Genomic DNA, 14,491 nt, shown 5'->3' with positions numbered 1-14,491 from the left:
ATTTAAAGTCACTGAGCTCTTCAATACGGGCTATTCTACTGTCAATGTTTGTCTTTGGATATTGCATAGCTGTGTGCTCAAGTTTATATACCTGTTAGTAACGGGTATGGCTAAAATACCCAAATCCACTCATTTGAAGGTGTGTCCACATCATTTTGTGTCATACTTACCAGCATTAGTCAAGATAGCAGTCACGGTCAACGCTACCCCATGTCAGCTCAAGCATAAATTACCTTTAAAACTTCAGTGTCGTCTGTCCAGTGTGCTGCTCTATAGCATGCTTTACATCAAATCGTGGCTTTAGGGTGCAACTAAAAAAGTTAACAGGCAGATGCATGTTCATTTAAAATATACAACTGATAAGAATCACCTTTGTCCCCTTATTTCTAGTAATCAGATAAAACACAATTCTCTTAGTTGACAATAGCAAAATGTTTATTCCAGATATTATGGTTTCAGCCAGACTGCAAAGAAATAAGGTTCAGTAACATGGTGGAAACTGCTGAAGAGACCTCGAACCCCAGAGAGACAACATACAGTAACGTACATACAATCTTTCACTGACTCTCAAACTGGACACGGCCAGCAGTGCACAAAATAGCATTTGGAGAATCGGTTGGCAAGAAAGAAAAATAACGCCTTGTGCCCACCCCACGGCCTAGTCAAGTCCTGTTGAGACTCTCCTGAAGGTCTGTTGTTTCCTTTAGTTTGCCTCATCCTTGGAAGCCTCATCAAAATTCTCCACCAAATCTGAAACAACAAGCCAACTTGTCAGTCAGGGAAAGAAACAAGCAGTAATCTTTCCAAACATACATGCCTCCATCAGTCTTTCCAACTGGTCTCAGTCCACTTCAGAAAAAATGTGTGTTTTACCTAAAACATGACCTCAGGTATAATTTCTACCCCCCTAATAACCTGATAAATCTGTCGGGTCCATATTTGGCTCAGTGGGGTTGAGGGTTATAATCGAAACAATTCTAACAGGTCTGAATATAATTTAAAGTGGGAAACTAAACTCTGTGAATGACATGATGGCATAGACCGTTAACCCCGTGTCACCGGGCTTCAACCGCTCCTCACTCTGAATTAGAGTAATTGTTTGTTACATTTGTGAAAACGTTGGGTTACGAGAAAAGGAGAGCCTTGGGAAAAGCCGTGGGTAACTAATGGCAACCTCATGTGTATGGACCATTATTCTCCACAAAGAAAAGCAAACAGTGCTTTCAGAACTCAAACAACAAACATTTCAAACACTAAACCCACCACCACGACTCCAATCACCATCAAGTGTTCAGTCATTGTTAGATCTCTTTAGCATGACCCCCTTCACTTCCTAAAAGTAAGCAAACTTGCCACGGTTCTATTATATGCGGCAAAATACAAGTCACAGACAGGAGAAAGTGTAAATTACCACAATGTGAAATAACACTACACGTAGTTGTGGAGACCCAACTCTTAAGTGTCTAGGACAAAAAGCCATTGTTGAAGAAACCGACACAATCTCTATGGTCACGTTCAAATAAGGAAGGAGGAAAATGAATCAATAACTGGAGATGTGTCAATCCATGCCAAGAGGGTGTGAGTGGGATGGCATCAAATCAACTGCAAGAGGCTGGTGTGATATTCTCACACACAATGACACCACTATTACTGCCTATTACTACCTAAGACTAAAAGCCTCCCAGACAAAACAGTTTGGAAAAATGTGTACGTATATTATGACAACATTGTGACGTTTTCATTCATTTTGGACTTAGGTGAGGGTTTTTCAACTGTTTGGGCACACTACATTTTTTTCTGGAGGTAAACCGAAATTGGTAGCTGAAGTCTATGCCCCTTTGTCAGTGATTGGTCAACAGTAGGGCTTCTTCAATAAGTCTCGTCATTCAGCGAGAGACAACTCGTTTTCATGTAAATTTGTTCGAGAAATACTGCACCAAACATCTTAGTTAAGATGTAAAATTCAAGACTAAGATCTCCTTGTCAAAAATGTCAAAATTAATGACCGATTTATTAAGTCATCTTAGATTGATTCAATACTATTTTGAGGCCTTTTAAAAATGGACAAGCAGTACCATGTCGTTTTTTTCTTCAAATTTTTCAAGCTGGGGTCTTTTCAGGGAGTACGCGAGCACCCTCGTTTGGGCCGCCAGCCGAACTGAAGCATGCTGACGCCTTTACCCCAAAACCAGTGTGTTTTATGTTAATGAAAACTCCAGTATAATTGCGTTTCCATCAGGAGTGTGACAAGACTTGTGGTGAGCAGAATCAACAACCTCTGCATCATCAAGACAGTTGCTTTGTGAGAAGGTGTTCCAAGTTCAGTTGGCCATTGTTATGTAAATTACAAATGAAAAGTACCAGTCAGCATTTTGGGTAACACCAGGGATGTAAACTCAATGATCAATCATGACCTTTTAACTTTGAGATGGCTGTTCATGACCCACCTGGAACATCATCGTCTTCCTCCTCTATGGGGGCGATTGGTGCTTTTCCATCTCCAGCTGTGAGGAAGAAATAAGAGATGTTACGAACCTGTTGCAGAGCTATGTACAAATGCCTCTGGTCTTCAATTCAAGTTGTATACAATACATGACCATGACCTTTACAAAATAGTCTGTTTAAACAAATGGTATTTCTATTACAATGTCAGTGCCTGCCCAGTGCTCAAAATCAATCCAAGACCCTTCAGCCCTACCTCAAATCCCGCCCATCCCAAAACTTTGAGATTGCTACTGTGCATGTTAATCTGTTTTTTTTTTATTACCAATCTGTCTGTTTACTAAGCAAAAAGTGTAACATTTTTTAAAAATACTTTACCTACTTTATTTACCTTTTGCAATGAAAACCGACACTGTTTGGGCAGACCCTCCGCCAGTACTCCTGAACCATTAGAACCAGTCCCCCCTCCCCATCTCACTCCCTCCCACAGCCCCACGTACCCTGTTTGGGCAGAGCCTCAGCCAGTCTCCGGAGGCTAGTCAGACTGTCTGCTCCCAGCTGGTTGAGGATGCTGGGGAGCATCTCTGTCAGCTGCTTGGTCTCGGCGTGGCCAGTGATGGTGAAGGTGTTGGCTGCCAGGGAGGCCTGCACTTTGGGGTTGTTGAAGTGGATCACTGTCCCCTGGTTCGTGAACATGTTCACCTGCGAGGAACAGAGGAGAAACGAGAACGGTAATGTGATGTTACTCGCAGTTATAGACATACAATCTGAAAGACTAGACATCTCCCTTTCTGAAGACTCAAATACAACAGCTAGCTAAAGTGGGCCATGAAATGAACCCTCCTTTGCTCTCAAAGAAATCAGTGGCTTCCAATTTAATTTGCATACCAATTAAAGTACTCCAACATCCATCTAAATAGGGATGGTTAGAGGGAGAGGACCAGTCTAACCATGGACCAGATCTTACCTCTTCGATGCCAGAGATGTTGTTGACTCCTAGTTTCTTTAAGGAGAACTGAAGTTTTTTGTCATCTGCAGTTGCAGTTCTGTGCACAACCTTCTTCTTTCTGCGAGCAGTGCCCTGTAAAAGAGAACAGATATATCAGGTACTTGAATCTTTTAACGTGTGAGACATGAGCTTCATATTGACATATTCTTCTAAACATTCACTCTGAAGAAATAATTGATTGGTGTGAACGGCTTCTTACCTTGCCGCCGATGCGGACTTGTGCCTGAAGTTTGGCAAGTTTTTCTTGATTCATTATTATTTCTTTCATCTGAAATAGACACCGTATGTGTTGAGTTATTATATCACTGTCCTTTTGTTTCTGGTTATGTAACATTACATTTTGAAAAACATTTGCAAACCCTGCCTCACTTAACTCGCTAGGCCTTTATTTAAAAAATATTATTCATAAATATATATTTATTGGGGGTGCACAATATAAATCGTAATGACGCCACTAAAAATGTTGCGCTATACATGCAACACAGCATTCCTAAACTAGCCCACAATGTCTGCTGTGTGGATCGAGCAGTCAACAAGTTGAGCAGTCATTTGAAAGAGTAACACATTTTCAGCGAGACAACTCAAAGGCGAAATCCATTAAAGTCAAGATAATAGAATTCATTGCCCTTGACAATCAACCGTCGTGGGTGATGTTGGCTTTCGCCGACTGGTTGAGCACCGGTACATACTACCAAACGCGCTATTGTTCAGATGTTGCCCAACCGGAGTTGCACAGTAATGGCGTCACTGCTTTTAGCTTCACGACATACATACTATGGAACACCATTTTGGTCTTTGCGTGTCAAAAAAGATACAGTAGCACTGTCAAAGCTGTACAAAAAGTCTGCAAACAAGCAAACACCAGCTATGAACGATGTATTTACAATAGCGCATTGGTAATGAAGCATTTTTTATTCGGACCACAACTTCTGGGGTAGCTAGCTTTAGCTACCTAGCTAGCACCAATACAACCAGCCTAAAAACAATGACCAGTCATTTTCATTATTCTTAGCAATGATTTAGGAATCCTTGTGAGTAAGTATTAGCTAGGTTGCCACTTGTTGTTCGCCTATTGAAATTGAACTTCAGTTCATGAAAATAAATAGCAAGCCAGCTACTTAACCCCGTTGTCCAAAGCTAACTTTATAAGCAGCCAGCTAGCTTCATCTGGCTAATGAGGCTCAACCTGACCGGGTTATGTGTTGTGAAGCTAGCCACAACAAGGATTAGGAACAATAGTAGATTTTGCAGTTTGCCTTCAAAATAAAAGTATGTCATTGACAGAGATGCAAATTAATACAAATAGTAGAATTATGCCATGCTTTTATTTTGAAGGTTAACCGCAAAGTCCACTAATGTGGCTAATCCTTATTGTGGTTAGCTTCACATAGATGGGTCCGACTATTAAAGAACTGTTTTACAAATTTGGGTTACTTTAGATGACGACGCCTAGCTATAGAGTTAGCTAGCTAACTATAGCTACTGAAACCGATGCCGTTTTGCTATGTTTTTGGGGAAGGACATTGTTTGCATCCATGAGCTAGCTAGCTTTTTTTTAAATGACCAACACTGTAGGTGCGTGAGACAACTTTACCAGCCTGATAACATACGTATTGACGAATCGTTGTGACATGAAATACGAGTGATAGTTATTACACATTGACTACACTATGTAGAAAAAATTATGAAAGCGTAAAATGATTGTGACGTGCAGTCATATTCAGTTTGTGATTGGTCAACACGCTTATTTGACACGTCAAATAATGTTTTTTGACGTGTCAAATAGTATATTTTTTGACACGCAAAGACAAACTGCATTCCATAGCAAAGACCCAAAAGGCAGACCCAAAAGGTGTTCCATTGAAATGCTGGTTGAGAATGAAACAACTGAATAAATTAACGAAACAGCACAACAAGTAAGTGAAATAAATAGGTTTTGATGTTTTACTGGTAATGGGGACATACGTAAATGCCTGCAAAATAACTTTTTGGTCAGTGTGGTGTGTGCGTCTGTAACCTTTATTTTACTAGGCAGTTAAGAACAAATTCTTATTTAGTGACGGCCGGCCCCAGCCAAACCCGGACGACGCTGTGCCAATTGTGCTGCGCCCTATGGGACTCCCAATCACGGATGGATGTGATACAGCCTGGATTCGAACCAGCGACTGTAGTATCGCCTCTTGCACTGAGATGCAGTGCCTTAGACCACTGCGTCCATGTGACTATTTAACTTTACTAGAATGGTTAAAAGGCCACAAATTTTAAATATCAGTATCCCTTTTTTTGCAAAGAAAATATCAGCCAAAATGTTTATATCGGTGCATCACTAATATTAGCTAGCTACAAACATCACACATAAGTACATGTAGACTGGCTATCTTAATTGTGTCATAAAATACAAGTTGAAGGCACACGCTCTGGTTTCCGAGCCGGTCACGGGTGCACCTCAGCCACGCTCAAGGTACTAAACGATATCATAACCACCATCGATAAAAGACAGTACTGTGCAGGCGTCTTCATTGACCTTGCCAAGGCTTTTGACTCTGTCAATCACCATATTCTTATCGGCAGACTCAGTAGCCTCGGTTATTCTGATGACTGCCTTGCCTGGTTCACCAACTACTTTGCAGACAGAGTTCAGTGTGTCAAATCGGAGGGCATGCTGTCCGGTCCTCTGGCAGTCTCTATGGGGGTGCCACAGGGTTCAATTCTCGGGCCGACTCTTTTCTCTGTATATATCAATGATGTTGCTCTTGCTGCGGGCGATTCCCTGATCCACCTCTACGCAGACGACACCATTCTGTATACTTCCGGCCCGACCTTGGACACTGTGCTATCTAACCTCCAAACGAGCTTCAATGCCATACAACACTCCTTCCGTGGCCTCCAACTGCTCTTAAACGCTAGTAAAACCAAATGCATGCTTTTCAACCGTTCGCTGCCTGCACCCACACGCCCGACTAGCATCACCACCCCGGATGGTTCCGACCTAGAATATGTGGACATCTATAAGTACCTAGGTGTCTGGCTAGACTGTATACTCTCCTTCCAGACTCATATCAAACATCTCCAATCTAAAATCAAATCTAGTCGGCTTTCTATTCCGCAACAAAGCCTCCTTCACTCACGCCGCCAAACTTACCCTAGTAAAACTGACTATCCTACCGATCCTCGACTTCGGCGATGTCATCTACAAAATGGCTTCCAATACTCTACCCAGCAAACTGGATGCAGTTTATCACAGTGCCATCCGTTTTGTTACTAAAGCACCTTATATCACCCACCACTGCGACCTGTATGCTCTAGTCGGCTGGCCCTCGCTACATATTTGTCGCCAGACCCACTGGCTCCAGGTCATCTACAAGTCCATGGTAGGTAAAGCTCCGCCTTATCTCAGTTCACTGGTCACGATGGCAACACCCACCCGTAGCACGCGCTCCAGCAGGTGTATCTCACTGATCATCCCTAAAGCCAACAACTCATTTGGCCGCCTTTCGTTCCAGTTCTCTGCTGCCTGTGACTGGAACAAATTGCAAAAATCGCTGACTTTTATCTCCCTCACCAACTTCAAACATCTGCTATCTGAGCAGCTAACCGATCGCTGCAGCTGTACATAGTCTATCGGTAAATAGCCCATCCAATTTTACCTACCTCTTCCCCATACTGTTTATATTTATTTACTTTTCTGCTCTTTTGCACACCAATATCTCTACCTGTACATGACCATCTGATCATTTATCACTCCAGTGTTAATCTGCAAAATTGTAATTATTCGCCTACCTCCTCATGCCTTTTGCACACAATGTATATAGACCATCTTTTTTTCTACTGTGTTATTGACTTGTTAATTGTTTACTCCATGTGTAACTCTGTGTTGTTGCTATGCTTTATCTATGGCCAGGTCGCAGTTGCAAATGAGAACATGTTCTCAACTAGACTACCTGGTTAAATAAAGGTAAAATAAAAGTATTCTGTTCATATTCTGTAAATTAGCAAATACCCCAAAACCAGCAAATCAAGATTATGGTTGGAAGTTAAGGCAAAGCTGCAGTAAGTAGAATGTGGAAAAAGTTAAGACGCTTCCTACAGACAGACCTGCAAACAAAACAAACGATTCGAGGTTTCCCAGTAAGTTAATGACAGACGGCTTACAAATTAATTAACTGTACCTAATATTACCTGGTTGTTTGTCTGCTGGACTGAGACTATCAACCAATTTACCAGTAACGTTAGTTAGCAAGTTAGGGCGGCAGGTAGCCTAGTGGTTAGTGTTGGACTAGTAACCGAAAGGTTGCAAGATTGAATCCCCGAGCTGACAGGGTAAAAAAAAAATTATGAACAAGGCAGTTAACTGTTCCTAGGCCGTAATTGAAAATAAGAATTTGTTCTTAACTGACTTGCCTAGATAAATACAAGTAAGTACACATGTCTGTCCGGATATGGGTGCTAGCCAGCTGGTCGTTATAACGGTTAACTAATGCTAACGTTCGCAAACTAGCTACCTACACTAGTTAAGAGCGGAATATGGCGAGAAAATTGAAAACCTTGACCATCGACACGCCTGCTAAATATCTACAAGCATTTGAGAGATTGGCGATTACCACTGATAAATATAAGCCAGATAGTAAACGATTTAGGTAACGGGCCTTGTGCCGCTGCTGGCTAGATACCAGGCTAACAGGTTAGCCAACGTTAGAAAGGGGCCTGTGAGTTGGAGTCAACCTCTCAAGTCTACACTTATTTACGAAGTCCCCGTGAGTTCAAACTCCAAGATTTTCACCGGTCTGATAACCAAGGAGATTGTTTACCTTGTGTCGTTGACGAATGGCAGAAACAGTGCAGGAAATAAGGTATTTTAGAGCTCCTAACTGACCTGCACACTAGCAGCGCGCACACGCGGGGAGCAAGATGGAAGCGAAAGAGGCTGGAGGAAGTGACGTGCGGGCAGAGGTGCAACCGCGAGAAGGGCCGATGGGCCAGTAGAAATGGCCCTATCTCTAACAAAAAGACCAAGGGAGTGCCCTGTCCTGCCCTCACCAATATAAAACTTATTTCAGTGAAATTACATTATTAATTTTACTAGATTAAATAGCAAGCCTTAATATATATATGAATCGATTGTAATATATATATGAATAGATTGTAGTTACTCATCAGTGAAAGAGTAGAATAGAACTGTAGCTAACTATTCTCCGGTGTAGGCCGTCATTGTAAATACGAATTTGTTCTTAACTGACTTGCCTAATTAAATAAAGGTTCAATTCTGTTGAGTAGGCCTAGCCCTACCTTTCACTTGTTCATCTTAGTTATGTTTTAGAAGGAATGTCTATGGTGTGATCAGCTACACACAACACCCTGCATTCTCAGTCATATTGTAAGATTGGCCTTCTCATTCTGTGGCTGAGAACAAAGTGGAAAGTGCCACCATAGCCCAGACCAAGCCTAGCCTACACGTGGAAAGAAATTATATTTTTTATTCAGCCTAAAGCTTGGATCCCATATCTAAAGCCTGTCACAATGCAATTGCAGTAGAGCTATACAGTGCCTTGAGAAAGTATTCGGCCCCCTTGAACTTTGCAACCTTTTGCCACATTTCAGGCTTCAAACATAAAGATATAAAACTGTATATTTTTGTGAAGAATCAACAACAAGTGGGACACAATCATGAAGTGGAACGAAATTTATTGGATATTTCAAACTTTTTTTAACAAATCAAAAACTGAAAAATTGGGCATGCAAAATTATTCAGCCCCTTTACTTTCAGTGCAGCAAACTCTCTCCAGAAGTTCAGTGAGGATCTCTGAATGATCCAATGTTGACCAAAATGACTAATGATGATAAATACAATCCACCTGTGTGTAATCAAGTCTCCGTATAAATGCACCTGCACTGTGATAGTCTCAGGGGTCCGTTAAAAGCGCAGAGAGCATCATGAAGAACAAGGAACACACCAGGCAGGTCCGAGATACTGTTGTGAAGAAGTTTAAAGCCGGATTTGGATACAAAAAGATTTCCCAAGCTTTAAACATCCCAAGGAGCACTGTGCAAGCGATAATATTGAAATGGAAGGAGTATCAGACCACTGCAAATCTACCAAGAACTGGCCGTCCTTCTAAACTTTCAGCTCATACAAGGAGAAGACTGATCAGAGATGCAGCCAAGAGGCCCATGATCACTCTGGATGAACTGGAGCGATCTACAGCTGAGGTGGGAGACTCTGTCCATAGGACAACAATCAGTCGTATATTGCACAAATCTGGCCTTTATGGAAGAGTGGCAAGAAGAAAGCCATTTCTTAAAGATATCCATAAAAAGTGTTGTTTAAAGTTTGCCACAAGCCACCTGGGAGACACACCAAACATGTGGAAGAAGGTGCTCTGGTCAGATGAAACCAAAATTGAACTTTTTGGCAACAATGCAAAACGTTATGTTTGGCGTAAAGCAACACCCTGAACACACCATCCCCACTGTCAAACATGGTGGTGGCAGCATCATGGTTTGGGCCTGCTTTTCTTCAGCAGGGACAGGGAAGATGGTTAAAATTGATGGGAAGATGGATGGAGCCAAATACAGGACCATTCTGGAAGAAAACCTGATGGAGTCTGCAAAAGACCTGAGACTGGGACGGAGATTTGTCTTCCAACAAGACAATGATCCAAAACATAAAGCAAAATCTACAATGGAATGGTTCAAAAATAAACATATCCAGGTGTTAGAATGGCCAAGTCAAAGTCCAGACCTGAATCCAATCGAGAATCTGTGGAATGAACTGAAAACTGCTGTTCACAAATGCTCTCCATCCAACCTCACTGAGCTCGAGCTGTTTTGCAAGGAGGAATGGGAAGAAATTTCAGTCTCTCGATGTGCAAAACTGATAGAGACATACCCCAAGCGACTTACAGCTGTAATCGCAGCAAAAGGTGGCGCTACAAAGTATTAACTTAAGGGGGCTGAATAATTTTGCACACCCAATTTTTCCGTTTTTGATTTGTTAAAAAAGTTTGAAATATCCAATAAATGTCGTTCCCCTTCATGATTGTGTCACACTTGTTGTTGATTCTTCACAAAAAAATACAGTTTTATATCTTTATGTTTGAAGCCTGAAATGTGGCAAAAGGTCGCAAAGTTCAAGGGGGCCGAATACTTTCGCAAGGCACTGTATGTACTCACACTGGTATACAACTGGTGTACCTGTTAATAGAATTTTCTAAGATTTTCAAGAAATGTCCAGTACAATACAAAACTCCCATGGTAATGTGAACACAAAAATGTAGCTCTCAACCTTTGCCTATAGCATTTCATAGTCACCAATACATTACCAGATTGAAGTTAGCAATGTTAATTTTGTCCCAACAGACACAATCTCAAGTATTTTCACAAGTATTTCTTAAGTTGCCTATTTATGAATTCTGATTATTTGCAGGGATACGCAACATCCGGAAATATATGTACAGTGCCTTTAGAAAGTATTCATACCCCTTGATTTATTCCAAATTGTGTTGTGCTGCAGCCTGAATTCAAAATTGATTAAATATATTTTCTTCTCACCCATCTACACACAATACCCCATAATGACACGTGAAAACAAATGTATTGAAAATGCAATACAGAAAGTATTCACACCTCTGTTAGAATCCCATTTGGGAATCTTTCTAGTCTCTAAGAGCCTGGATTGTACAATATTTGCACATTATTCTTTTAAAAATTCTTCAAGCTCTGTCAAGTTGGTTGTTGGCCATTACTAGAAAGCCATTTCAAGTCTTACCATAGATTTTCAAGCCAATTTAAGTCAAAACTATAACTAGGCAACTCAGGAATATTTAATGTCATCTTGGTGAGCATATTATATATATTTGGCCTTGTGTTTTAGGTTATTGTCCTGCTGATTTCTCTACCAGTGTCTGTTGGAAAGCAGACTGAACAAGGTTTTCCTTTAGGATTTTGCCTTTGTTTAGCTCTATTCCATTTCTTTATATCCTAAAAAAAACTCCCTAGTCCTTGCCGATGACAAGCACACCTATAACATGATGCAGCCACCATCATGCTTGAAAATATGAAGAGTGGTACTCAGTAATGTATTGTGTTGGATTTGCCCCAAACATAACACTTTGTATTCAGGACATAAAGTTTGTTTCTTTGCCACATTTTTTTGCAGTTTTACTTTAGTACATTATTGCAAACAGGATGCATGTTTTTGAATATGTTTTATTGTGTACAGGCTTTTTTCTCTTCACTCTGTCATTTATGTTAGTATTGTGGAGTAACTACAATGTTGTTGATCATCCATTTTCTCTTATCAAAGCCATTAAACTCTGTAACTGTTTTGAAGTCACCACTGACATCATGGTGAAATCCCTAAGCGGTTTCCTTCCTCTCCGGGAACTGAGTTAGGATGGACGCCTGTATATTTGTAGTGACTGGGTGTATTGATACACCATCCAAAGTGTAAATAATGACTTCACCATGCTCAAAGGGATTTTTACCCATCTACCAATAGGTGCCCTTCTTTCCAAGGAATTGGAAAACCTCCCTGGTCTTTCTGGTTGAATTCACTGCTCGGCTGAGGGACCTTACAGATAATTGCATGTGTGGGGTACAGAGATGAGGTATTCATTCAAAAATCATGTTAAACACTATTATTGCACACAGTTATATGAGTCCATGTAACTTATTATGTGACTTGTTAAGCACATTGTTACTCCTGAACTTACCTAAGCTTGCCATAACATAGGGGTTGGATACTTATTTACGCAAGACATTTTCAGTTTTATATTTTTTATTCATTTGTAGACATTTCTTAAAACATAATTCCACTTTGACATTATGGGGTTTTGTGTGTAGGCCAGTGACACAAAATCTCACAAAATGTGGAAAAAGACAAGTGGTGTGAATACCTTCTGAAGGCACTATAGATATCTTTATTATAAATAATACTATACCACCCTTGACAGTGTGATGCTGAAGTGTTAAAAATGTCTCAACTTCAACGTGCCCCATTCTCCCCTACACTCTCTCTCTCTCTCTCTCTCACACACACACACACACACACACACACACACACACACACACGACACATGACACATCATGCCTGATCACGGACTTGTACCCGCACACACGCACAGGTATTGTCTTGCCTTTTATGCATGTGATGCATATTAATCACATGCTACCAAGTCCCCAGAGAGAGACTGACTCTTTTGGTGACATTTATAGGATTTGTCAGCGCGAGAAGCTGGGATTGCGTTCAGCAGTAAGTGCTTTCTTGGTACCCCGTGGCACTGAATCACCATCCGATCGTAGAGAGGAATTTATAAACACTTTAGAAGTGGTTTACCACAAATGCGAACCCTGCTTTAAAGACGGACTCCAGCGTCAGTTCACGAATTAATTTAACTATAGCCCAAACCATGCCTATACTACTAACTAACTCAAAGAAATAATTTCGAATGAGGATTTATAGAACACCTGATGCAAACAGGCTAAATGTTTTTCCCACAGCCAATGTAGGTGACAATCGTGACATATCAGCCCATAAATCTATACATCAAAACCCATTTTATTCATCTTCAGAAAGCGTCAGTGTCGAGCACAAAAATAATTCATTAAAATAGATGATTATAGTTATTATCAACTTTCCCCTATCATTAACTTTTAATATCGCTAACCAGGCCCCAGTCTATCAAATCTATTGAATCAATTTGTGATTATTATTCGGTTTACGTGACTGGTCATTTAATCTCAAAGTGACTGGTCATTTGGTCTCCGGGTCTTTCCGTAGCCCTCTCCAAGACGAGGTTATTTTATGTCTAAAATAGTATTTCAAAAAAGGCATAGGCCTATTAAACGAATTAAGTTCAACAAGGCTTTGTTTTCAAAAATAGCAATTAATTTGCCATGCACGGTCAGCATCACCCGAGATTCTTTAATAGCCAAGTATTTTCTTACAGAAATAAAACATATAATATTCAATTCACTTAGGTTTACCTTACTCTTTTACTACCTTAACATTATAACATTATATACATTATATATACATTATATATATCTAATGTAGTGCATGTGGAAATAAGTAGTTCTACTTGTGGTCACTTTTATTTATTTTTCCCTGAATGATTGTACAATAAAGACTTCATAATGTCCGTCATAGTCAAAGGGCCAATAGCTATTAACAGCGCATACATTTGCCATTTACTGCACTAGAACAATAAACTAATAAACAAACACTGATAACCAGTGTCACATGCGTGACTTTTGCTCCAAATAATTCAAACAGGTTTTTACGCACGACTTTTTTACGCACGAAATATACCAATGGTGTGTTAATTCTGAAGAGTTAACTCAAAAGACCATTAGTTCGATAGTCATTAAAAATATTTTTAAGACCTGTCTGAGAGAGATGTGTATTTGAGAGAGTTCTAGATCTAATGGTGCGTTGGCGAGGTGTAGGCTTGAGGCAATTGTCAGCCAATTGGTCATTTGTGAGAGTGAAAGGGCTTGCATGTAACTGATAAACTGTTACTGTAATATAAATAGTATGCAGATTTAATTCAAAAGAACGAAAGGGACAACAAAAGTGCTGTCATTGTCAAACATTTGACAGCTGAAGTTGTCAAAGGAGACATCGTGTTGAGTGTGGACAATTTCTCCGCTAGATGGTGCTGCATGGTCCAACATAAACGCTACAGTGGAGTTGTTGATAGGCCAGAGAAAAATCAACAAGTTATCATACAACTCTGAATCAACCATGGGTTAGCTATTATATGGTCATCATCAAGCACCAGACGTTTTCTTATTGACATAAAGATCACCTAAACCCATTCATCCTCATCTCTACAATACAGCAGATGGATTTAATCCTTCTATATAGGCTCTATTGTTGTAGTCTAGGCTACTTTTGTAGTCTATAGGTTTTCAGAACTTACTAACATAACTAATTGGGGGACATAGGAGACATTGTGATAACAACAGTAATAAATAATCTATTTGGATGCAAATATAGTTTTACCTATAGGCCTACTTTATTGTTGCAAACAGTCACGT

General features: G+C 40.3%; 2 protein-coding genes across 4 annotated transcripts in view; both read right to left on the bottom strand.

Moving 5' to 3' along the window:
* Positions 1-417: 417 nt before the first annotated feature.
* btf3 (basic transcription factor 3) lies at positions 418-8,426 on the bottom strand. Of its 2 annotated transcripts, none has more exons than XM_035775676.2 (6): positions 8,260-8,426; positions 3,651-3,719; positions 3,410-3,523; positions 2,943-3,144; positions 2,448-2,504; positions 418-750 (listed from the first exon to the last, which is right to left on the bottom strand). In XM_035775676.2, the coding sequence occupies exons 2-6, from the start codon at positions 3,717-3,719 to the stop codon at positions 704-706; spliced, it is 489 nt and encodes a 162-aa protein (XP_035631569.1). In that variant the 5' UTR covers positions 8,260-8,426; the 3' UTR covers positions 418-703. The 2 variants fall into 2 exon arrangements, with proteins under 2 accessions (XP_035631569.1, XP_035631570.1); XM_035775677.2 differs by having other exon boundaries at positions 8,325-8,423.
* Positions 8,427-9,665: 1,239 nt separating this feature from the next.
* Positions 9,666-14,491, bottom strand: part of LOC118373188 (transportin-1) — a 426,516-nt gene continuing 421,690 nt past the window's right edge. The window contains exon 26 of one of the 2 annotated variants that reach the window (XR_008143021.1): positions 9,666-10,043. The gene's annotated coding sequence lies outside the window, so the exon portion shown is untranslated. Of the gene's footprint in view, positions 10,191-14,491 lie in introns of both variants that reach the window. The other variant, XR_008143023.1, reaches the window with a different exon arrangement.

This window comes from Oncorhynchus keta, chromosome 9 (genome assembly GCF_023373465.1).
Source record: "Oncorhynchus keta strain PuntledgeMale-10-30-2019 chromosome 9, Oket_V2, whole genome shotgun sequence".
In the NCBI taxonomy this organism is placed as follows: Eukaryota; Metazoa; Chordata; class Actinopteri; order Salmoniformes; family Salmonidae; genus Oncorhynchus; species Oncorhynchus keta.
This window is presented reverse-complemented; position numbering and strand designations above follow the sequence as displayed.